This window comes from Euprymna scolopes, chromosome 2, assembly GCF_053919585.1.
Source record: "Euprymna scolopes isolate OS-2025 chromosome 2, ASM5391958v1, whole genome shotgun sequence".
Classification (NCBI taxonomy): domain Eukaryota; kingdom Metazoa; phylum Mollusca; class Cephalopoda; order Sepiida; family Sepiolidae; genus Euprymna; species Euprymna scolopes.
The window spans coordinates 204,391,891-204,418,272 of NC_136483.1; the positions used below are offsets into that span (position 1 = coordinate 204,391,891).

The 26,382-nt window shown below is 34.2% G+C and overlaps 1 protein-coding gene across 4 annotated transcripts in view; it reads left to right on the forward strand.

The window, feature by feature from the left end:
* LOC145302399 (leucine-rich repeat-containing protein 9-like) overlaps positions 1–26,382 on the forward strand; it is a 245,664-nt gene that overhangs the window by 100,273 nt on the left and 119,009 nt on the right. For all 4 annotated transcript variants that reach the window (XM_080144652.1, XM_080144653.1, XM_080144651.1 and 1 more), the window contains exons 18-19: positions 15,870–16,021; positions 22,442–22,628. In XM_080144652.1, coding sequence (XP_080000778.1) covers positions 15,870–16,021; positions 22,442–22,628 — 339 coding nt within the window. The remainder of the gene's footprint in view (positions 1–15,869; positions 16,022–22,441; positions 22,629–26,382) is intronic.

Here is a 26,382-nt window from a genome sequence, read left to right on the forward strand (position 1 = left end):
TATATTTTACTAATGTTTATATATATATGTCTATATATATTTTACTAATGTTTATATATATATATGTCTATATATATTTTACTAATGTTTATATATATGTCTATATATTTTTTACTAATGCTTATATATATGTCTATATATATATTTTACTAATGTTTATATATATATGTCTATATATATTTTACTAATGTTTATATATATATATATGTCTATATATATTTTACTAATGTTTATATATATATATGTCTATATATATATTACTAATGCTTATATATATGTCTATATATTTTTTACTAATGCTTATATATATGTCTATATATATTTTACTAATGTTTATATATATATGTCTATATATATTTTACTAATTTTTATATATATATGTCTGTACATATTTTACTAATGTTTATATATATATGTCTATATATATTTTACTAATGTTTATATATGTCTATATATATATTTTACTAATGTTTATATATGTCTATATATATATTTTATTAATGTTTATATATATATGTCTGTATATTTTTTACTAATGTTTATATATATATCTATATATTTTTTTTACAAATGTTTATATATATATATATATGTTTAAAGAAAAAATAGAAAAAACCGAATGAAATTATTAAAAAATCAACGTTTCGTCCTTGTCTCAGAGGACATCTTCAGGATAATTGAAATAAAAATGTGATAAAAGAAAAAGTCATAGATCGTGCGAAAAAAGACAGTTTTTTAAAATCCAACCCATGTCGGGAAAGGACGAATATGTGTGCGTATGGGAAGGTTGTTTGATGTCCATATATACAATTCCAAAATGCACTTAAAATAAATATGTACATTTTTTTTTTTTTTTTTTTTTTCTTCTGCGAAACTACTCATTTTCCTGAAACATTCAAAGAAAAACGGCTAGCCAGGATCCACCCTGATACCTTGCTCTTTGATTATTATTTTCCCTATGCTAGGGGTTAAATGGTAGAAGCCTTTTCTTTGCGTAATAGTATTAGTATTCAAAATTAGTGCTGATTCTAAAAGTCTTCTTTTAGCTCTATCTATCACGTATTTAATAATTTTCGCTTGATCTAAATTAAATGAGTGATCGTGTTCTGCACAATGGCAAAAGAGTGCATTTAGGGCGTTAACATTCCTCATATCTCTTCTGTGCTCGTTAAGTCTTAATTTCAATTTTCGTTGTGTTTCACCTATGTACGCTTGTTGACAGTTGTTACATGGGATGGAATATATACCGGCATCGGATGTGAGGGTTTTGGGAGAGTGCTTGGTAGTTTTTAATGTCTGTTTTATGGTTGAGGAAGTTGTTTGTATCATATTTATTTTAAGTGCATTTTGGAATTGTATATATGGACATCAAACAACCTTCCCATACGCACACATATTCGTCCTTTCCCGACATGGGTTGGATTTTAAAAAACTGTCTTTTTTCGCACGATCTATGACTTTTTCTTTTATCACATTTTTATTTCAATTATCCTGAAGATGTCCTCTGAGACAAGGACGAAACGTTGATTTTTTAATAATTTCATTCGGTTTTTTCTATTTTTTCTTTAAACATAACGTCAACCACCGCTGGTACATTTTTTCATTCCTTATACATATATATATATATATGTCTATATATTTTTACTGATGTTTATATATATATGTCTATATATTTTTTTACTAATGTTTATATATGTCCATATATTTTTTTTACTAATGTTTATATATATATATGTGTCTATATCTTTTTTTACTAATGTTAATGTATATGTCTATATATTTTTTACTATTGCTTATATATATGTTTATATATATTTTTACTAATAGTTTTATATATATGTTTGTATATTTTTTACTAATATTCATATACATGTCTATTTATTATTTTTACTAATGTTTATATATATTTATGTCTATATATTTTTTACTAATGTTTTTGATATGTCTGTATATATTTTTTTACTAATGTTTATATATATGTCTGTATATTTTTTTTACTAATGTTTATATATATGTCTGTATATTTTTTTTACTAATGTTTATATATATGTGTATATATTTTTTTACTAATGTTTATATATATGTGTATATCTTTTTTTACTAATGTTTATATATATGTGTATATATTTTTTACTAATGTTTATATATATATATATTTCTATATATTTTTTACTAATATTTATATATCTGTCTATTTATTTTTTACTAATATTTTTATATATGTCTATATATTTTTTACTAATGTTAAATATATATATATATATATAAGCGAGATAAGATACTGATAGAATTCCGATGAAAAATCCTGATAGATATTACTTGAAGTAATACTTTCAAGGAGATCCTAGCCAAAAAGGAAAGGCTCAATATTTAAGAATAGAGCAATATATAAGTTTCGTGGTTTAATTTTAAATTCTGAAAATAACATATAGAGGCATATATTCGATTTAAGAATTTATTGCTTTGCAAAGGAAATATAGAAAGGGTTATTTTAATTTCCTTAATCCATGGATTTTCAACAATGGCTCATATCATCAGAGGAAATTAAATGCAGTTAGCAAAATGTTTAGCTGCGAATAAACGCTTTTTTGCTTTTCAGCACAATTATTGAAAATAGTTTTTTAGTGGTTGTGGATAATTATATGGAGAAAATTATATGAAAAGACAAGTTGATACAACCTGGGTAGTCCATTATCGGAAGGATTCCAATGTCATTCGTACCCAGGTTGTATCAACTTCTCTTTTCGTATAATTTTCTCCATATAATTATCCACAACCACTCAAAAACTATTTTCAATAATCATGCTGAAAAGCAAAATAGTGTCCATTTGCAGCTGAACATTTTGCTAACTGCATATATATATATATATATATATATATATATATATATATATATATATATATATATATATATACTAGCAGAAGTACCCATCGTTGACTGAATTCAAAAACAGCCCACAGAAAATGGACTGTGATTGATGAAAGTATGATAGGTTATGAAAAGGAGGGGTTGTAAAGAGATAGGTTTTGAGGCTCAAAAATTTTATCCCAAACAAAAATATGATGAAAGTAAAGATAATTTTTGCGAAAAATTTTTATATCAACTTTGTTTCCATTCATAGCCAAGAGTGACCAACAAAATGATGTTTCCTTACAAAGAGAAAATGTTATATATATAATAATATAAATATACAAGAAATAAATGTTACCATAGTCAATAAAAGTTATTTTTATGGTAGAAAAGCTCATTGGTTTGTATTTTTAAGTAGTTTATAAAATTTTTTTTTTTAATTCACGAACTGGTTTAAAAAAAATCAAAATGGCAGCGACTTTGAAGTGAACATATTTTAATGTTTTCCGTTATTTTGTGCTTGAGGAATATTCAATTATGGCATGTGTAGTTTATATAAAAATTCATTTAAGTAGTTATCCCTCAAATTTCATTTTAATTTTGGTTCGCTGAAATTATTTCAAGTAAAGAGCATTGAAAACTATTTCAAAACAAAAAAAAACATGAACTGAACTTTTATTGACTATGGTAACATTTATTTCTTGTATATTTATTTTTTCGGGTAGTCGTTTGTTGGCTTTTCTGCTAAGCACTATTACTAAATAATATCGACGAAATATCGAAAAACAGTTTTGAAAAATAATGAAGCTTTACTTACTTTAGTAAAATAATCTGAAACAGCAAAATGGGATATTAAAAAGTAAACACATAATTACTTTAGTTTTTTGAAGCAAAGAATCAATATAAATATGAATAAGAAGAAAATGGCGCCCTTTTCAAGCAGAACAGCTTCGTTTTAGCTTTACAGTATTGAGTGGTGTAGTATTGCGCCATCGTATTCAAGGTTGTACTATTGTAATGTAAAGAACATGCAGAAAGGGTTGTAACCAACTGAATTCCTACTAGTACACTGACAAAAAAAGCTTAAACAGATATATAAATAAAATAAAAAGGTTATGTAAATGTTTTTAAAAAAACACATAATCATGTGAGCAGGATTTTTTTCCTTCTTTTGACATGATAACATTTCTTATATTTCTCAACTGCAGAATGGACAAAGGAAGCAAACATTTCAAAGATAGATTCAGCAATTCCTCCACAATTATAGGAACACAAAAATTACATACTTTCATTCCTGCCTCTCAGAGAGAAGTGGAAATAAAAACAGTGTCAACACAAAAGAAAGGAAGAGTAGTTCGAATCACAAATCGGAACAATATGGAGTTCGAAGACATTAACGGATTTGTGACAGCCCTTTATGAGAGGAATTGGTGGTTAGGATGTGTACTTGACAAAAATCCAGATAATGGTGAGGTGAAAGTGACATTTTTACAACCAAATGAACCCTCTCCATCTTTCTATTATCCAACACATCCAAATATATCAATTTTGGAATATTCTGATATTCTTAACTCAGTTCATCCAATAACTGAAACAGGAATATCTTATAAACTTTAAAAAAAATGCGATGAAAAATGCATCATATATTTTAGAAAGAAAGATTATGAAAGAAAAATCTAAATAAATACTTTAATGTTCATTATTATAAAAATGTTTCAGTAAAACGGATTTTTCATTTTGAAATGTATTCTAATGAACACATGTTGATTTCTTGTGTATATAGTGTATACTTAAGTCTTCTAAAAATGTCACAGAAACTGTTTACCATCGCCATCAAATGTTGTTTATTCTTTTGATACTATAACCTAATTAAATCTCAACGCACTTTTTAGAAATTTTTATTACATCACTTTCTGTATCAAAATCGGTGTTGTATGAAGAAAAGTATGAAAGTCATTAAACAGTTTGACTTCACAACTAGAATTTGCATAAAATTCAACATGTCAAGAATTTTTAAGAACATGCATTTTAAAAATTTTTCATTGAAAAAAATTACCAATAAACAACAGAAATTGCTTTTTAGTAGATTTAGAATATTAATCACCGAGAAAGATTTGTTCACCATTGAGATCACATATGCTTTATCGTATAATTTAATAAACCCTTAACACCTTTCAAAATTCTTTTTATTATATATCACTTTTTCCATAACTAAATCTGTGGTGCATTAAAAAAAACAGTGCTTATGCACTTTTTGAAACACATTATTTTCAAATTGTATTTTCAGCTTAATTTAAAGTTTTACAATATGTTCTTTTTTATTATAAAATTGTTAGCTGAAAGTATATATTAGTTAGAAAACACCCTCCTCTCCACATGTTAAGAATGGCTTCCGAAATAACATTATTATTTCAGGATGGTTCAACAAGTGCACAAGTACCAAAAAACAAATGAAGAAAATTCAGTTTCATCAACAAAATTTTTTTTTTAACTTTATGACCATGGTCTTTATGTAAATATTAATCAGCATCAAAATAGCTTTACAGAGATATCAAACTTGACCATGTTGAAAAATATCAAAATGTTTTATATGAAGTTGTAGGTACTAGGTTCCGCCATTTTGAATTTGCCCACTTTAAAACGCTTGTAATGATAGTTCTAGTGAAGTGAAGGGCCCATCATGAAATTTAGAATATATACTGTCATAAGATAGACAAATCTTCTGTCAAAATTTAAAAGAAATTGAAAGAACGGTTTTTGAGATAATTCAGGTTAAAAGTTAAGGTCAAGGTCAACTTTTTTTAATTTAGCCTTGAAAAAAATATTCCCAGAATAAAATTATAGATCTATCCAAGTACTTTAAAATGATATATGAATGAACTTTGTAGGCCCATAAAAAATAAAGATATTGTCTTATAAAGTTGGTCACTTCTTCATAAAAATTCACATTTTTGTAAAAGGTCAAGGTCATATCTCAGAAGCCCCTTGACCTTGAGATGTTTAACAAGTGCCATTCAGTTCCTTTCATGGAGATCTAAAAGTGTAGCAAATTTGAAAAAAATCCGTGTCGGACATGGTTTGGGCCCCCCCCCCCCCCAATTTGTTGATTTGACATGGAATGAACCATATATATATATATATATATATATATATATATATATATATATATATATATAAAAGCGAAAATGTATGTGTGTATGTATGTAGGCTTTTCTTTCCTCGATGTCCACAAAAGGCTTCTTTCAAAGAAGCGCTTGCTCGCTTCACAACTTCTTAAAACTTTTTATATCATCTATAAATTGTAATATCTCAGAGTTATCCACGGAGCTCGCCTGTCTATTTAATTTTATTGACTTTCAAACGTTAATTATTTAGCATTTCCCGCATTGGCACGCGTTACATTCGGTATAAAAAAAGCGAAACTCGACTCTAATAACAGCCCCCCCGCCGCTTCGGCGGCACGGGGGGGACAAGATCAAAGTGTAGTGTCTGTTCCGGCAGATGCTGCAAGCTGTGACTAGCTATGACTAGCTATGACTAGCAAAGACCAGATGTGGGGGCGGCCCCACATGCCTGACCATTAACCGGCTCCCATTTCCCACCTCTTGGGAGCTGGTCCCCTTTTTCCCTTCCCCCTCCCTTCACTCCTCACATTAAAAATCGGCCTTGTGCCTAATTTGCTCGGTGGGGGAGCAAATAAATACCATCTGTTCCGGCAGAGCAAAGACCAGCTATGACTAGCAAAGACCATATGTGGGGGTAACCCCACATATCTGAACTTGGTCAAGGTAGGGATCACCCTACGACTACAGTTACTATCCAGCTCCCATTTCCCACCTCTCGGGAGCAGGATCCCCCTTTCCCTCCCCCCTCCCTCTCTCTCCACATTAAAAAACGGCCTTGTGCCTAATTTGCTCAGTGGGGAAGCAAATAAATAAACAGCCCCCCCCCCCGCTTCGGCGGCACGGGGGACAAGATCAAAGTGTAGTATCTATCCGGCAGATGCTGCAAGCAAAGACCAGCTATGACTAGCAAAGACCATATGTGGGGGTAACCCCACATATCTGAACTTGGTCAAGGTAGGGATCACCCTATGACCACAGTTACTATCCAGCTCCCATTTCCCACCTCTCGGGAGCAGGATCCCCCTTTCCCTCCCCCCTCCCTCCATCTCCACATTAAAAAACGGCCTTGTGCCTAATTTGCTCAGTGGGGAAGCAAATAAATACAACAGCCCCCCCCCCGCTTCGGCGGCACGGGGTGACAGGATCAAAGTGTAGTATCTGTTCCGACAGATGCTGCAAGCAAGGACTGGCTATGACTAGCAAAGACCATATGTGGGGGTAACCCCACATATCTGAACTTGGTCACTAAAGGGGCAACCCTTCATACCAACAGTTTCTAATCCAGCTCCCATTTCCCACCTCTCGGGAGCTGGTACCCCCTTTCCCTCCCCCCTCCCCCCATCTTCACATTAAAAAACGGCCTTGTGCCTAATTTGCTACGTAGGGAAGCAAATAAATACAACAGCCCCCCCCCCGCTTCGGCGGCACGGGGGACAAGATCAAAGTGTAGTATCTGTTCCAACAGATGCTGCAAAGCTATGACTAGCACAGACCAGCTATGACTAGCAAAGACCATATGTGGGGGTCACCCCACATATCTAAACTTGGTCACTGAAGGGGCAACCCTTCATACCAACAGTTTCTAATCCAGCTCCCATTTCCCACCTCTCGGGAGCTGGTGCCCCCTTTCCCTCCCCCCTTCCCTCCATCTCCACATTAAAAAACGGCCTTGTGCCTAATTTGCTACGTGGGGAAGCAAATAAATATCACAGGCCCCCCCCCCCGCTTCGGCGGCACGGGGGACAAGATCAAAGTGTAGTATCTGTTCCGGCAGATGCTGCAAGCAAAGGCCAGCTATGACTAGCAAAGACCATATGTGGGGTTAACCCCACATATCTAAAACTTGGTCACTGAAGGGGCAACCCTTCATACCAACAGTTTCTAATCCAGCTCCCATTTCCCACCTCTCGGGAGCTGGTACCCCCTTTCCCTCCCCTCTCCCTCCATCTCCACATTAAAAAACGGCCTTGTGCCTAATTTGCTCAATGGGGAAGCAAATAAATACAAACAGCCCCCCCCCGCTTCGGCGGCACGGGGGACAAGATCAAAGTGTAGTATCTGTTCAGGTAGATGCTGCAAGCAAAGACTAGCTATGACTAGCAAAGACCATATGTGGGGGTAACTCCACATATCTGAACTTGGTCAATGTAGGGATCACCCTACAGACCACAGTTACTATCCAGCTCCCATTTCCCACCACTCGGGAGCTGGATCCCCCTTTCCCTCCCCCCTCCCTCCATCTCCACATTAAAAAATGGCCTTGTGCCTAATTTGCTCAGTGGGGAAGCAAATAAATACAGCAGGCCGAAAGCCAGTTGTCTCAAGAGAGCTAAGTAACGTTTGTTCAATGTCGACTTCGTCATATCAGACTGTAGCTTTCATTTCGCTTCTCCTAATAAACAGGGAGCGGGTTTTTTAAAACAAACAAACCGATTTATTTATCTCATTCAAAACTGTCCCGCACAAAATCGTAACTGCTGAATACCTATCGCCGTCACGTCAATCAAAAATGCGCACCTGTTTTTTTTAAAACACTTTACTATTTTCCAACTGCGCGTCGTGAAGGCTTCGTTTTTTTTTTCACGGGCACCTGTCTTTTTTCACATACCACGAAAAACGCCCGGGCAACGCCGGGTACCCCTCGCTAGTCATAATATAAAACTCAAATTGTTTTGTTTGGCCATTGAAGTCTTTGTTCCAATTCTGCTTTATGATATGCATGTGTAAATTGAAACAAAGTCATAAATTTTTTTATTTTAAATCAACAATTTTCGGAATGTCTTTCTTATTTTATTCATTTATACATTTTATTTTTCTACAATGGTAATGTAAACAAAACGAATATGAATAAATAAATAAAAATTGGTTTGTGTTACAAATATAAAAAAAATCTTTCCACTTGAATGTTTTACTTTTTTACATATAAACTTGCATCCCCATGAAGGCAAAGGTCAGATTTTGTGATTAAGATTTGTGTGTTATAGTTCTATTTCACGATATGCAAATAAAAACAAAACTGTAAATACCTTTTGGTTTTTTACATTATTTTATTTGTATTTTTTTATAAATAAAAACAAAATAAATATGTTTCTGATTTAAGCTATTTTATAGTCTTTTTTATATTCTGTAATTGACAGTTTAGAGACTTTAAAATTACTCAAATATTTATAAAACTCAGATCAACTTGTCCAGTTGTTGAAACCGTATTAATAAAAAGAAACTACTTAACTATCGACACATAATAACATTTAACGTTTTTTATAAATAGAACATAACAAAAAATCTTACAATAAATAATAATTACCAAAGGTTACTTTTCCACGTATTTGCTTTAGTTTTTTATGATTTAAACTATTTTTAAGTCTTTTTTTATTGCATTAAATTTCGTAATTGGCAGTGTAAAGACGTTAAAATTACTTGCAAATGTTTATTAATACTTTGAAGATTATGCAAACAATAAACTTTTTAGCATGTTAAAAACGGGATAAAGTTATATCCGTTGACATGATACTAGCTTTCATTAAGTCACACTTTTTTGTTTACAAAGCCATTCACATATTTTTGGTGATGCTTATGCATACAACAATGGCCACCACTTTTAACATAAGGAATTACATTGCTTAATATCCAGAAAACTACTAATTTGCAGAAAATTTAGATGCAGTATTTGTTTTCATCATACCCTAAAACCTATGTTTAGGTGGAAACCAAGTATAAAATTACTGAAATTTTATTAAAACGGTTTTTATTTGAATTTTATAACAAAATTATAATCTTTATAATAAAAATATGTTTATGAGCTGTTTTTTTTAAAATTAAATATCACAGGTGTTAGTAATATATTTTACATCAAACATAAAAATATAACCGTTATGTTTATGAACTGTTTTTTTTTTTTCAAACGAAATATTGTTTCAAAAATATTTATGAACTGTTTTTTTTTTCAAACGAAATATTATTTCAAAAATATTTATGAACTGTTTTGTTTTTAATATATTTATGAACTGCTTTCTTTTGTATGATGAAAAAAATTCGTAAACATATTATTGGAAATAAAACAGTTCATAAATATTTTTTATAATTGTTCTATTTTCATGTTTGATGTGAAAAAAAATTACCAACACCTGATGTTTGATTAAAAAAAATTCATAAACATATTTTTATTATAAAGCTTATAATTTTATTAGAAAAGTTCAAATTAAGATTGAATAAAACTTCTATTTTTATGTTTGATTATAAAAAAAAGACTTTATTATATACAGTGTTAGACATCTGTACCTTAACATTTGTCTGATGTCATTTCGGCGAATGGCTTTTTAAATGAAGAAGTGTGATTCTGAAAAAGAAAACATGACATATGCCCAGCCCAAAGGAGGTAACTTCACAAAAACAAAAAAAAACAAAAAAAAACGCATTTTTCCTTGGAATTGCTCCCCTTGCATTGTGTTTTTTTGATAAAACAAAAATATGCATGGGTATCGATCCTCTGTTTCATAAAACATTTTTTCACTAATATTAACAATTAGTATAGATATCCTGAAAAATTGAGTCATAGGAAAGCCTTTAAAAAATATCTTAATGACCCCTGAAGATTGAATCTTCTTTATGATCTACAGACCCACCCTCAAATCCGCGGTTCAGATTCTTGTAATGCAGAGCCAACCCTCTTTTCCTTAGTAGAGGAAAAGGAGCATATTTTCAACACCGAAGAAGGTCGCAGGTTACAGCAACCAAAATTTTGTGCTAATAATACCCGAGATGAGAATAATAGTCAGATCAATCAACATAACACAAGCATTCACATCTCATCTCATTTTTTCTATCTAAGCAAATAATTTCTAATTTTTTTGAAGAGTATATGCATGAAATGAAACAATATTGACATAATAATAATTGCTTTTTTTCTGCATAACAAAATGGATCTTTAAAAAATGTACCGAAATTGTAATATCGTAGAGGAGCTGTTTTGCATGAAAAATAAATATTTGGAGCTTGGAATGTAACTATACTATTATTCTTATATATATATATATATATATATATATATATATATATATATTTTAACATTTTTCACCATTTATCAAGGCCCGAAGGCCACTCAGGGATAAGGGTTATTGTGTGTACAGTAATCAATGAGATAGTATTGTAGTAATCATTAGTATTGGGGGTTTTGATAGAGTGTCTTACTTAAGGGGGCGGTTTGTCAGGAGTTTGTTTATGTTGGACTTGAAGACGTCCAAGTTGTAGTCAGGTGGGAAACAGGCAAGCGGCAGAGAGTTCCACTGGCATGCAGTTCTAAGAAAGGAGCTTTGCTCATGGAATCTACGTTTGGATTTAGGCACAGATAAAGAGTGGGGAAAATTATTGACAGTAGTTTCAGCCAGACGGGTGTTTCTTGTGAAAGATTGGCGAGGGGGGACCAGAGATTGGAGTTCAGACGAGCACCTGCCATGGAAATAACGATAAAACAAGGATAGGCTCGCAACGTCTCTTCTGTGGGAGAGAGGTTGCAGGGTAGAGAAAAGGGCATCCCCCACTAAGCCACGAAGTCTATTTTGTACTCTGTCAAGGCAGGATAGGCTGTTTTTAGCAGCTTCTGCCCAGATGTGGCAGCAGTACTCCATCCTTGGACGTACTTAGCTTTTATACAGATAGAGAATTCCATCAGTAGTGAGATATCTTCTGAAGTGGTAGAAGGATCCCACCATTTTTCCAGCGGCCTTGGCAACAGATTTGATGTACGTATTCCATTTGAGATCAGGAGTAAAGGTCAAGCCCAGAAGCCTATCAAAACTTGAGGCCTCCCCAAGACAGGAGCCATTCATTTTAATTGATGCGAGATGGGGATCAGAACGTTGATGATGTAAAGATAGAAGCTTGGTTTTAGATGCATTAAAAGTAACCAGCCACCTCTTTCCCCATTGTACAACGTGATCAAGATCAGAGGATAGAGAATCGGAGAGAACTTGGTCGTTTACTGTCTTAGATGTGCTAACATAGATGGTAGTGTCGTCAGCAAAAATGTCTATAAATGATGTAAGGATGTGATTTGGAAGATCATTAATGCAGATCAGGAAAAGAGTTGGGCCCAGGATGGACCCCTGAGGGACTCCAGCATTTATACTGTGAGCTTCTGATTTTTGCCCATCAACTACTACTCTTATGAACCTATCAGAGAGAAATGATTTAATAATTGAGAAGACATTTCCAGCTATAGTATAGCTGGAGATCTTGTAAAGTAAACCTTTATGTCATACCCTATCAAAGGCCTTTGATATGTCAAGAGCAATTGCCCTAGAAAGGTTGCCTCTGTCGAGAGATTCACTAATCCTATGAGATATAACTGTAAGCACATCTGCTGTAGATCTAGCAGAACGGAAACCATATTGCGTGTCACTAAGAAGGTTATTTTTGCTGAGATGGTTGATTACTTCTGTATTTAACACAGATTCCAGCAACTTACTCATGACACACAGGAGACTTATTGGCCTGTACTAAGAGGGGGATGAACAATCACCTGAATTCTTAAATACAGGGCATACTGATGAGATTTTCCAGGGTGATGGGAAGCAATTCTCCTTAAGACAACGTTTAAACAGTTTTGTAAGTATGGGCGCTAGTTCTGGTTGAAGTTTTTTGAGTACTGTAATTGGAATACCATCAGGGCCGGTTGCTTTACTGGAATCAAGGTTTTTGATTAGCTTGGCAACATCATGTATAGATATTTGTATATCACATAGCGTATTTTCTGATACAGGAGGAAATATTGAGGGTTGGCGGCCTTGGTCGCAAAGGGTAAACCACAAAACTTATATATTGCTCTATTCTTAAATATTGAGCTTTTCCTTTTTGGCTAGGATCTCCTTGAAAGTATTATTTCAAGTAATATCTATCAGGATTTTTCAGCTGAATTCTATCAGTGTCTTATCTCGCTTTATATATATATATATATATATATATATATATATATATATATATATATATATGTATATATATATATATATATATATATATATATAAAATAAAATCCACTAATCTAGTGTTTCCTTTTCAGATTAAATATGTTTTTAACTCATTTCAAAGTGCTTTTTAACATGTTTTATTAACTGTTTGCTCGTATATATATATATATATATATATATATATATATATATATATATATATATATATATATATATATATATATATATATATATATATATATATACACTAAAAATTACTTGCCACAAATATATATATATGCTAGTAAGCCTTTTTAACTTAAATCCAAATCCATTAAATGATTTTGATTTTAGAAAAATGTCTAAAATTTGGGGGTTTAGCTTAAGCTGTTTACAAAAGAAATCAAATTGCAGAGAATCTTACTTAATTGGTATGAATCTTTACTCCAAATTTCATGCAAATCAGAAACATTATAAATTTAAAATGAGAGATTGTAGAAGGTTGTGCCTGTATTATGTATCCTAACTCTGTAAAATATTCCAAATAAACTGATACTTTTTGGAAATTGTATTAATTGATGCTTAATGTGTGCAGTTAAAATTTCAACAAATTCGGAGGATTTGACAATTGATGAATGACTTTATCCCTTATCATTTTTCCCACTTTCTATAAAAATAAATTAAAGTAAATATAGATCACAATACCCATCCTTACACCTGACAGCTGAACACACAGTCCAAAAAGATCAGTTAATTAGATTCAGAATTTACCCTACACAGACATAGTAGCTTTCTTCAGTCTTGACAGACTATGGATACCACTGTAAGGGTGCCTGCATGCAAAATTTTTGTGGCAAAAGTTGCGCAATCTCCAACCACACCTCTCCTGAATCGACATTGTTAAATATCAGTGGCAAGTGGAGGTTCAAGACAACTGGAAACAATGCCAAGATAAGCGGAGAACGCATACAGCAATTAGAATGCCGAAATGGTTACCCATTTATGTTGCTTAACTTCGGTGATCTAAAGAAAACTGCTGTGTCAACGTAATTATTCTGTATATAGATATATACATATAAGTCACAGGTATATGAGCATACACACACGCATACCTAATTTTATATATGTATGCCTTAAGTTAAAATACTCAAAGCTATCTACGTAAAAACTCAACAACTAACAATTAATGATATCTCCTATGAAATCAGTAATAATATTTTAAAATGCGTAGTATCATGTAATTTCATCCCGTAACACAAATCTTGGTACACTGAATTTAAATTAATGTCACTCTTGAACAGTCGAGGACATTCTTATGCTGCCTACTTACATTCTCTTTGCAGCTGCATTTTGAGATGTTCTTTGTTCGAGTTTTTTTTATTTGTTTTTTTTACTTGATGGTAATTCGATGAATTGAAAACGTTTATGACACATATGGAACTTATATATATATATATATATATATATATATATATATATATATATATATATATATTATTTTTATATAAAACAGATAATAAGAAAAATCGAAAACAATAAAATGATATTATGAAGAAGCTCTGTTATTTTTAATATTTGCTTAAATGAAAAAGTGCTGCCTAAATACACACAATATATACAGTAAGCGTCCAAAACTAAGGGACAAAATGAATATTTGTTAGAAATAACAACTGTGAAAAGCTGAAATTTTGACAACTGGTAGTCGTTATCATCCATAATAACATACTAAAATTTGAATCATTTGCAAAGGATAGAAAAAGAATTATAACAATTATTTATTTATTTTCAAAATAGGAACGACCAAAAGTAAGACACATTTGCTCCCAAACTTGACAGTTTTCTTAGTACACTTTGCAATTAATCTTTCACCAATACATCTTTTTACATTGTTTTTTTCCATCATTTCCAAATAAATTAAACTTGCTTTCATCACTGAAAAATACTTTTGCCCGATTTTCATATGTCCAAATTACTTACTTGTTTGCAAGCTCTAATCTCTTCTTATTCTTCGAACTAACAAGTGGTTTCTTCCTTGGAGTTCAATTAAACAGCCCTATTTCTTGCAGTCGTTTAGAAACAGTCTGTCTTGACACATTAACATATGAGGTACTATTCATAGCCCTTTTAATTTCTGTGCAAGATTTAAAACGGTCATTTAATGACATATACTGCATTATTTGATCCTTTCTTGCCGAAGTTTTGCGGGGTCTGCCGATTTTAAAAGCACTATTTTGCCATTGTAGGATTTAACAATCCTGCCTACAAAACTCTTGGAACGTTTCACTTTCTCTGAAATCTTTCTAATGGTGTGCTTTTTCTTGTGTAGCTTCACAATAGCTTGTCTCACAGAGTAATCAAGTTTTTGGCATTTCGTCATGGTGCCAGCTGATGCAACGTTTACAAATGACTAAGTAAGACTTATTCTTTAGAGGAAATTAAAAAATTTGAATATAGCATACTGTTTACATTGTTTTTCTAAATTTTGTCCATTACTTTTGGACATTCCTGTTTATTTGTTATAATTCTTTTTCTATCCTTTGCAAATGATTCAAATTTTAGTATGTTATTATGGATGATAACGACTACTAGTTGTCAAAATTTCAGCTTTTCACAGTTGTTATTTCTAACAAATATTAGGTTATAAAATTTTGTCCCTTAGTTTTGGACGCTACTGTAGGTATAAATATAGGGAAAGAAAACTAGGTCAGCTTGTAGATAGAAAACTATAGAGATCAAAATGCAGTTATATAAAGAATTAAAAGAAGGTTTAATATCATAGCACATGATAGTTTATCGACTGGTTGAACTTAATTGTAAACTTTTGAAAGTTTTCAGGTCTTTCTCTTCGACCTTGAAATTGTGCAACAACAATAACAAGCAAAGACAAAAGTTACTTTGAAAGGTTTGTCAAAGTAATACGGTTATGAAAATCATTTGATTTCTATTTTTTAGCCGACCAATGAGAATCCTTTCCTCAAAGTAGAAAAAGGACAGAATGTGAACGAATTTGAAGACCTGTTGGCTGCTTGTGAATGTGCTTTGGGGAAACAAGCTGATGATGATTCAGTAGAAAAAATGATTGAACAATTTGAAAATCAAACCAGGTATGTGGATTTATGAATTTTCAAGTGTTAGACTCTTGTTTTTGGCAACAAGTGTGACTGTTTTTGGTTGATGGGCTTTTTTACAATATTTTATAGTTTTGTGCTAGAATAATGTCAATGTCAAAAAGCTTCGAGGAAATAAAGTATGATGAAGAACAAACTGATTTTAAGGATGGTTAATATGTCAGAAGATGGCCAGCATCATGCAGAGGCATTGGTGTGTCTTATTTATATAAAAGATTGAGGTCATTGCCAAGGCTGCTGCGAATAAGATGAGCTCTCTCTAATGTGCTGAGCTCCATAGTTACCAGAAAACCTTTTACTCAAGTAATTTCTTCCCTCAAAATACTAGGCTTTGGAATTCTTTTTCAGAATTCTGCTTCCCTGGCTATACTGAGTAATGTGAACAGATATCTCACTGCTCAACTCCATAGTATCACTGTAGATTTCGTCCCAACTAGAAGCCCCTCACATCAAAAAATAACAGTAAAACAAAAAATAGGGAGTTAAAAACATATAATAAGAAAATGCCAGGATGTGAAAAGTAAGAAAATAAATCCAGTTTTTATTAAATTTTATGGTTAAACTAACAATATCTCGGGTAAATTCAACACGCTGCTGTCAAAACTTCATTTTTATTCATCTGTGTTATTTGCATAGAAACAGAGACAGTCTGCATCACTCACATAACCATCAACCATGAAACCAACTGGCTGTCACCATTTTAGTCTTTCTTTCTTTCTTTCCCTTTTTTTTTTTTGGTGACACAATCGACCCTTTGAAGCACGCACACATGCTAGCTAAGTAAGTTACGATTTTCTCTACAAATTTGCCACTAATTTCCCCTCACCTTCTTCATTCAGTCTTAAACTGAACACATCTAATTAAGAAATGATAAAAGGTAAATAGATTTACATGATAAATGTGCAAAAACAATAATTAGAGAAACATTTTTTCATGCTTGTTTATTATCAGCAACCTGGGTATATAACAGATTGTTGATAGTTCCAATGCTTGCTTGCTACCATAGACTCCAAAAACAAAGTAATAAGTTTTATATTCTTTTAATAGAAGATTCAAACATACACACCATAATGGGTTGCTGGAGGGCATTGTCAGTGAAATCTTTGTATGAATCAATAGAGAGTTTTTGATCTTTCAGCATCATACTCTCTTCACCACGAGATGATCAGTTTCTGATCCACCCTCTCCTAGCACACTTTCAGGCACTAAACATTTTAAATATTAGGGCCACGCACAAACTCTCTTGACGCACTTCTGATTGCCAACTGCCAAAACCAATTTAGATAAAATGGTGAACCAAATGGAAAAACAGCTACAACTACTGTAAACATTCATGAACTCATTCAAAAAATTGGTTTGGATTGATCAACTAAAATACTTTTTGGTATTATTAGGATTGTTTGGACTATTATTCTCATCTTGGGTTTTTTTTTCCATGTTTTGGCCAATGTAAACTCTTACCATCTTCAGCCAAAACGTTGTGGAAAAACCAACCAAGATGAGAATAATTATCCAAATAATACAAAAAATAATTATTAATCCTCATGTCAAAAATATACAAACATCATATCAAAGTAAAATATTGTTACAAAAAGGAATAAAATAAAGTGGCCTTGCATAAAAATATATAACAACTAAAATAACGATTAACAATAACTCTGTTTTAACATTATAAAAACCATAAATATCATCTCTGAAATATGGTTGGCTATTTTTTTTATTTTCATCCCCACATAGCTGGTGTCTGTTTCGAATGCAGTATCTACAAATTAAGACACTATTCAAGTCTGCATGAAGAAGTTTTTCTCACATAAAGCCAAAATTATTTTCAGCCACACTTCACAAGCACAGTCCTAGGCACGTGGTTAGGTCTGTAGCCAATAACTTTAGCTTTCAAAATCATATTGTGTTTACCTACTTCTAACTTACATTTTTCGAGCTAGAGTGCCAATTATGTGAAAAATTAGCGCAAAATAGGCCTAAATTTTTGACAAAAATTTTTAAGGGCATCAGAAAAAAAGTCATATTTCAAATTTCACTTACTCAAGACACAAAATAAAGCATCCAAGCAAAAAAGTACCATATGTAGATTGAATTCAGCAGAAAAAAAAACAAAAATGCTTATTTGGGATTTGCCATACAAGAATTTGTATTTTCGCCTGTGACATTTTCTTCAATTTTTTCCAAATTTGACATTTTTTTCGCTTTAAAAGCCCACAGAGTATTTCATGCATACATGAAGTGTGAAATATTAGCCATTTCAGATTTTCAATACAACATGCCATCCACTGATCAGAAAATACCAGTTTTACAACATACCATCCACTGATCAGAAAATACCAGTTTTACAACATGCCATCCACTGATCAGAAAATACCAGTTTTACAACATGCCATCCACTGATCAGAAAATACCAGTTTTACAACATGCCATCCACTGATCAGAAAATACCAGTTTTACAACATGCCATACACTGATCAGAAAATACCAGTTTTACAACATGCCATCCACTGATCAGAAAATACCAGTTTTACAACATGCCATCCACTGATCAGAAAATACCAGTTTTATCAAAATCTGATGCAAACAGAAAAAGTTACAACTAAATTTGTAGAGAACGTCAGCTTTTTAAACTGAAAATAATTATTTTTGATAAATTAAATCACAGGCGCTAAATAAGTCTAAATAAAAAATCCAACCCATAGAAAAGTTTCTTACGAGTATTTATGACAATATTTAAGAGCCAATTTTTTTTATTAGTATTGAAATTTATGACCCTGAGGTTTTTTTTGGTTGGTTTATAGATGGAGAAGGGGTGAAGGAAATGAGGCCATAGAGGTCACAACAAGGAATACATTTAATTGACAATGTTTGAAATATGTAGAATCTGACTGCATGCAATTAAGGACAGACGAATATTGAAGTTGAGAGCCGGTTTTATTTATTAATGACAGTTTTAATTAGAAGAGGTAAAGTGTTCATAGGATGTTTGTAGGTGTGTATGCATTGATAAGGAATGAACTTTTGTAGGCTTGTATAATTAAACAAATAATGAATGTTCGTAAGCGTACTTATCTTTTCGGACAATGGGGGTGGTAAGTGGGTGGCCGGTCGTGCTACTTCGGTGATATGTGTCCAGGCTTTTAACTTGAAAGCGGCAACTACTTTCATCAACAAACCGCCCCCTTAAGTAAGACACTCTATCAAATCTCCAATACTAATGATTACTACAATACTATCTCATTGATTACTGTACACGCAATAACCCTTATTCCCGAGTGGCCTCCGGGCCTTGATAAGTGGTGACCCCCATGTAAAAAAAAAAAAAAAAGTTTACATTCAAATATCGTATGCAGTTCTAATGGGATCAATTAAGTGGCACTTACAACACTGCTTTTCTGGGCAGAGAGATAAACTGATTGTGAAATGGGTTGGTGAGGACAACTACAACCAGAAACCTGTTCATCATATCCAAGACCTCGGTGAAAACTTAAGTGATGCTGCACTGGCTTCAAAATCGAAGCATATCATGTAAGAGTATAACATTGCCTTAGGAATAGGATTGTCATACACGAATTGATTAATGGTTTTTCTTTGTAAAGTGATTTATTTTGTTTGCCATTTATATGATTCTATATGTTATTTCTGAATAATCAGTAAATCTTCCAGCCTCTTTGAAAAAGTATCTTATTTTCAATTTCAATTTTAGGTTCCTAGTAAAAAACAGTACAAGAACTATGGTTTTATTATGTTCGGGAAACCAGTCAAAATACTAATTTTCAATTTAGCGATTTGACACACTTTGAAAATACTAGAATATCTCTAAAACTAGATTAGAGTTTGTATTTTTGGCAATTTTTATAAAATTCTTTATCAAATTTTGACCCAGAAAAATGGTATGACAAGCCATATAACCTTACTTTGATAAATGACCTAAATTGGCCTTCAGGAGAAAAACTTGTTTATGGAGACTTGAATAGTGTCTTAAATGCCATTATTCCAATCTTTTTCTTCTTCTTTTGAGCTCAGGAAAAATACATTAAACAAAGGCTGTTCATTGTCCATATGGTTTCATTTCTCACACGTGATATCAGAGCAATATCAAGTCTCACATCTCGGTTTAATACACTGCTGATCAAAAATTTAAGACCACTTAAACCTTTTTTTAGGGATAGATTTTAAACTCTTCTGAATTAAGGTTACTAATACTACAATATAAAAGTTTATGGAAACAAAAAGTACATTTCAAAGATTTTATTTAAAAATTTGCCTTTTTATTAAATTAAACTGTTTATGCATAATCAAAATTATAAAACCAAGGGTATAAATTATTAGATTTATGGTAATTTTAATGTTTTTAGTTCAGTTAGAGATTAGCAATCACTGTGTAAAGGTGTTACCATGCCTAAAGCAATAAAACTAACCAAAATTGAGCGCTCTTGAATTTTAGGATTCCATAAGCAGTGTTTGTCACAGTAAGTGATAGCAGCTAAGGTTATTTGCAGTAAAACTGTTATTTGCAACTTTCTAAAGAACACTGAGAATTATGGAAAAGCAAAATCCTTTGGAAGACCCCCCCCCCCCAGTTTCTACTGCATTGAGTAGGAGAATCAGACGGGTTGTTATGAATGACAGAAGACTTTCTTCTAGTTGAATAAGGTGGTTACAGATGCTTATTGCAGTCCAATACCCATCAGATGACATTTACAACAAAAAGCAATGGCAAATAAAAAGCATAAACAAATTCCTCGATTGCTTCCACGTCACAAAGTGGACCGCTTAAGATTTGGTCGTGAATACCAAACCTGGGATGTTGAGAAGTGGAAGAAAGTCCTGTTTTCTGATGAGAAAAAATTCAATTTAGATGGTCTTGATGGCTTCCAGCGATATTGGCATGACAAAAACATGCCCCTTTAAATTTTTTCCACATGTCATAGTGGTAGAGGGTCTTTAATGGTATGGAGTGCCTTTTCTTACAGAGGGACGATGCAGCTCCAGGTGATGCAGGGTCGTCAGACAGCAGCTGGTTATGTTAGCATGCTACAAAAAGTATCTTTGATGATGGCGGGTCATCATTTGTGTGGGGATGGGTGGTTATTCCAACAGGATAATGCTGCAATCCACACTGCAAGACGGACCTTGAGCTTTCTACAAGAAATATAGTCCATCTCTTGGGACATCCTGCGTGTTCACCGGATTGAATTTAGGGATGAATAACAAGAGGTTTATCAAACAATATTCAACAAAAAATGATTTTGTGAAGCCATCTTCAGAAACTGGAGCAGGATCCCCCACACCTTAATGGAAACCCTTATTTCTAGTATGCCCCAAAGAATTTTTGAAGTCATCAAAAGCAGTGGAGGTAAAACTCATTATTAAGTTTGATTGTTGAATATTTTCATAGACTTTTCATACACTTTTTGTACAATTTATTAGAATTTTTGTCTTTGGTTTTATAATTTTGATCATGCCTAATTTGATAAAAATGTAAATTTTGATCAGCCTAATTTAATAGAAATGTAAATTTTAAAAATAAATCTTTGGAATGTAGCTTTTTGTTTCTATAACCTTTTAGATTGTACTATTGGTAACCTTAAGTCGAAAGAGTTTAAAATCTATCCTTAAAAAAAGGTTTTTTAAAAGATTTTTAAGTGGTCTTAAATTTCTGATCAGCAGTGTATGTAGCACTTTGAATAAACACTAAAACGTTCAAGCCGATTTGCTTTCATAGAAGTAATTTCAACCATAGCACTGATCATTATTTCCCTTCATAACTATTATTACTTCTGACATCTTTTTGTAAAATTTATAAAATAAATAACAACTCTTCCAGAACAGATTAACAGAATGATTAAACTTTTGAGGTGAACTCAACATATTAACATTACATAAAATCGCTCTTCAGAATATCAGATTGATTTAACAAACATTTAATTTCACAGTCATATAAGTCTCCAGATACAGATAACCACCTAATAAGTAAGTAAGCGGTGACTCATTAGTACAAAAAAATGAATATGAAAAATCTAACTGGATCTGAACAGACTCCATATTCATTTATTCTGATTCCCTATCCATTTTTGCCAATTCGATATCTATTTTTGCCAATTCTATATCCATTTTTGCCAATTCCATATCTATTTTTGCCAATTCTATATCTATTTTTCCTGATTCCATACCAATTTTTGCCTATTCTATAATCCATTTTTGCCAATTCCATACCGATTTTTGCCAATTCTATATCTATTTTTGCCAATTCTATTAATTCATTTTTGCTGATTCTATATTGATTATTGCCAATTCTATATCGATTTTTTCCAATTCTATATTCATTAAGTAATCTCTACCTTCTGTCCTCCTCATTATTGTATTCACTGCTCACTTTTTCATTAACAGGAGTTGGCAGCATAAAGATGCCAATGTAATGGCCATTATACATAAGACTCCAATTCCAGAGTTAATCACTCAGCTTAACCTTAGCCATCAAAACCTGAAAAATCTTGAAGCATTGACTGCAGTTTGTTCCTTGAATCGACTTGACGTCAGTTTCAATCAACTCACACATGTCTCCTTGAATACCATCGTGAGTTTTATATTATTTATTCTATTGTTTAAAAGAATCCTCTCATTGCTACGTAAATCTAACATAAAAAATAGCTGTAGTCCTTGTCATGATACAGCTTTATAATATTGCGATACCCTTGGAACCTTTAATAAATGTGTAACATTGTAATTATATTTTTACACTGACACGATGTTGTGTATGAAAGGCTCACAAAGGAAAGAAATTTAAACACAAGTTATTTTTTAGTTGTAGGAAAAAATATTTATTACCGGTTGTTTCCACACCAAGCCATCTGATATATATTTTCCAAACCAGTAAGATTATGTATTTTGTTTTAAAAGTTTCCGTCCTGCCACCACGTATTTGTTTATCTATTTGCAAACTGTTATCCTAATCTTCATAGTTGTTGTTTTATGACGTTTCAGCCTTTGTCAGGTGGTTAACAACGATCGGATACGAACGCTGAGTTTTTTAGCTGTATCCTCAGTAATGACTGCCTTCCATAGTTGTTGCTGTCTCACCACGTTTTGGTTAACTAATCCTCTGGCTGGCCTTGGGTAGAATTGAAACCACTATCTTCAGACAATGGTCACCTGGAACCATAGAGATTCAATATCTCTATCCACTGTGTCACGGGCCCCCGAAGGGCGATACAGATTTTTCGTTCTTATCTGGTCTTCTATCATCAGGTTCGTACCGATTGGTATATTATTTTTATTATTATTAGAATCCTTTGTGTATTTATTTTTATTATTATTGGAATCCTTTGTATATTTATTTTTATTATAACAGTCTGCAAATAAATAAATATACTGCCACCACATGATTAAAAAAGCTGTGTCATTTTGATATGTGCTTAAGTCTCTCTTCCTTTGATGTGCGTTTTTTTCTCTTTTTTCCCCTTTCTTTTCTTCTACTGTGATATCCCCTCGTGCCACAGCGTGGTCATTTGCATACATGTCAGTGGCTTTGTTACACACTTTTCAATGCCAAAAAATTTCTTTACAAGAATTTATTAAAACCTGCGACGAGGTAATAAAAGAAAACAAGAAAAACTCAAAAGTTCAACCAAAAAACATAAATAAAAAATTCCAGATAAAATTTCTCTATGTATAAGTTTGTTCGACTTTTTCATTTTATCTGTTCTTTCTTTGTCAGAATTTTCTTATTTCTTTTTAAACAAAGAGAAAAATTCTGTGTATTTCTAAATATTTTAGCACAATGCTTTAACACATTCAATAGATAGTATCTCAGTTAACATAGTTTCTGTGTTTTCAGAAATTACACTTAATCAGAGCCAAAATGTTTCAGCATTGTCGACCAAGATTAAAGTTTTGAATCTTAATAAAATGTTACATTGCCAATTAAATCAAGGCAAGACCAAATCTGTGTTCAATTGAACAGTCTTTGATGTTGGTTGATCTTGCATAAGTAACTCCCTCAGACCTAAACATATTTTTTCAGTAATAAAGTCAATTGTTTATCACTTATACCGATAGCCTTCTGTGAGACTAACCGTAGCCCTCGGCGCAAGAGGGTCCGTGTGTGCCTGGCGTGCGGGGTGGTGGCTGATCCTGTGGTCGGGGCAGCGGAAGAAAGAGTTCCAAGATGGCGCCTGCCTGCTTTTATTAGAGACGGAATCTCGCAGGATCGCGCGGGGATGCAAATTAGCTAGGCCATCTTGAGGAATAAAAATTGGTCTATTGGAGGTGCGAGGCAGTCGGGTTCTGACGTTCGTGGCGATCAGTACAGTGACCGTTGGGTTCCGTTAGTGACCGTTGGGTTCCGTTTCTATTCGTGCAGTCAGCTGAGCTTTGTTAATTACCTTCGCGCCGTGGCTGTCATTGTTTGTTGGTTCGCTGTGTGTTGCCGTGGTTCTTCAGTGAAACGCTTCGTCGCCCACGACAAGACTCCCCGCCTCCTACACGTCGGAAACTACACAAGATACTCATACAAGCTATTTCGGCCCCCCCACTCTGAACTTGGTTTTCTTTTCTTCAATGGCGGATAGGTTCGATCTAAAGTTGATACCGGAATTCGACGGATCCGACCCGGTACTCAGCTGGGTTGAGAAGGTCGAGTTACATTGTCAGTTGTCCGGCATGAAAAATATCGAGCGCGTGATTCCTCTGCGGCTGACCGGCGGGGCCTTCGCTGTATATCAGCAACTCAGCGCTGAGGAGAAGTGTGACTACTCGAGTATCAAGGCGGCGTTGTACAGGGCATTCGCCACTGACCCCGCCACTGCATGGGAGCAGTTTGAGACGAGGTCTATACGCTTGGGCGAAACTGTGGACGTGTATCTCGCCGAGCTTAAGAAGCTGACGGTGTTGGTTGTTCGGCGGTCTTCCCGAGAGGGCCCTAGCCTACAAATTCCTGTCAGGACTCCCCGCTGGAGCAAAGCAGCTCCTGCGAGCAACCTCTACCATGTCCTCACTACCGCTGAGTGACCTAGTGGACAGAGCCAGGACAATAATGAAGGATGACTCGACGGTGCAGGAACCGGTAGTCGCCGTCGCACAGGCCCCACCAAGTGGCGAAGGACCGTCTCAGGGACCCAGCCCGCAAGGTGATGTCATCTGCTACAGATGCAACGGCGGGGCCACATGGCAAGAAATTGTAGAAGGCGGTCGACGGCTGTTTGCTGCTACCGCTGTAACAAAACTGGGCACATGGCCCAAGACTGTGCGGGAAACGGGGACGGGGACAAGGTGCCAGTGCCGACCTCTTCCCCGAACAGAAAATAAACAAGGCGCTCCCTGTCATTCAGGTCCGAGTTAATGACACGTTATGTTCAGCCCTCCTTGATTCCGGTTGCTCCCGCACTATAGTGTGTGCGGACTTCTGTCGGGCGTGGAAAAAGAAGAACGTCAGGATAACTACCATTACTGGAAAAATACGAATGTGTTGCGGCGTGGGTGTGGTACACATTCGCACAAGAACTGGAAACTCGGCCAACGTCGAAGCGCTGGTGACACGCGAAAAACCGCTGAGTTTCGACCTGTTGCTAGGCTACGATGCCATCAAAGCCCTGGGCGGCGTGCGCATAACGCGCGCTGGCGTTGTAGAGTTTCAGGATAGGCCCCCGGTGTGCGCAGCACTAAGAGTCGACCAGCCGGACTTCAGTGCGGAGTTCGACAACCAACAGAAGGCGTGGACCGCCACTTGGAGGTGGTCATAAGACAAGGAACCGGCCAAACTACAAAACAAAGTGGCAGAGTACCGTATGCCCGACCAGATAAGGCCTGCATACGAAAGCGAGCTCCGTGAATGGATTAAGAACGGTTGGCTGATTCCATACCCCTACGACAAACTTGGACCCCCCAAGGGCCTGATACCGCTGATGGCAGTTGCCCAACCTAACAAGTCAAAGGTGAGGCCGGTAATGGACTACCGCGAGTTGAATGCGCATGTTGATGCGTTCACAGCGGACACCGACGTCTGTGCCAGCAAGCTGCGAGAGTGGCGCCAGCAGGGGTCCAATGTGTCCCTACTGGACTTGAGAAAAGCATACTTGCAGGTCCGGATCGGCGAGGCGATGTGGCCTTTCCAGACAGTGATGTTTTCCGGGAAGAGATACTGTCTTACGCGACTCGGATTTGGGCTAAACGTAGCACCCCAGATAATGAAGGCTATCGTCAATGCCGTGTTGTCACAAGAAGAATGGATCAGAAAGGGAACATCGGCGTACATTGACGATATATACGTGAATGAAGATATCATGTCATCTTCGCGCGTAAGATCCAAACTTGCCGAGTTTGGTCTAAACTGC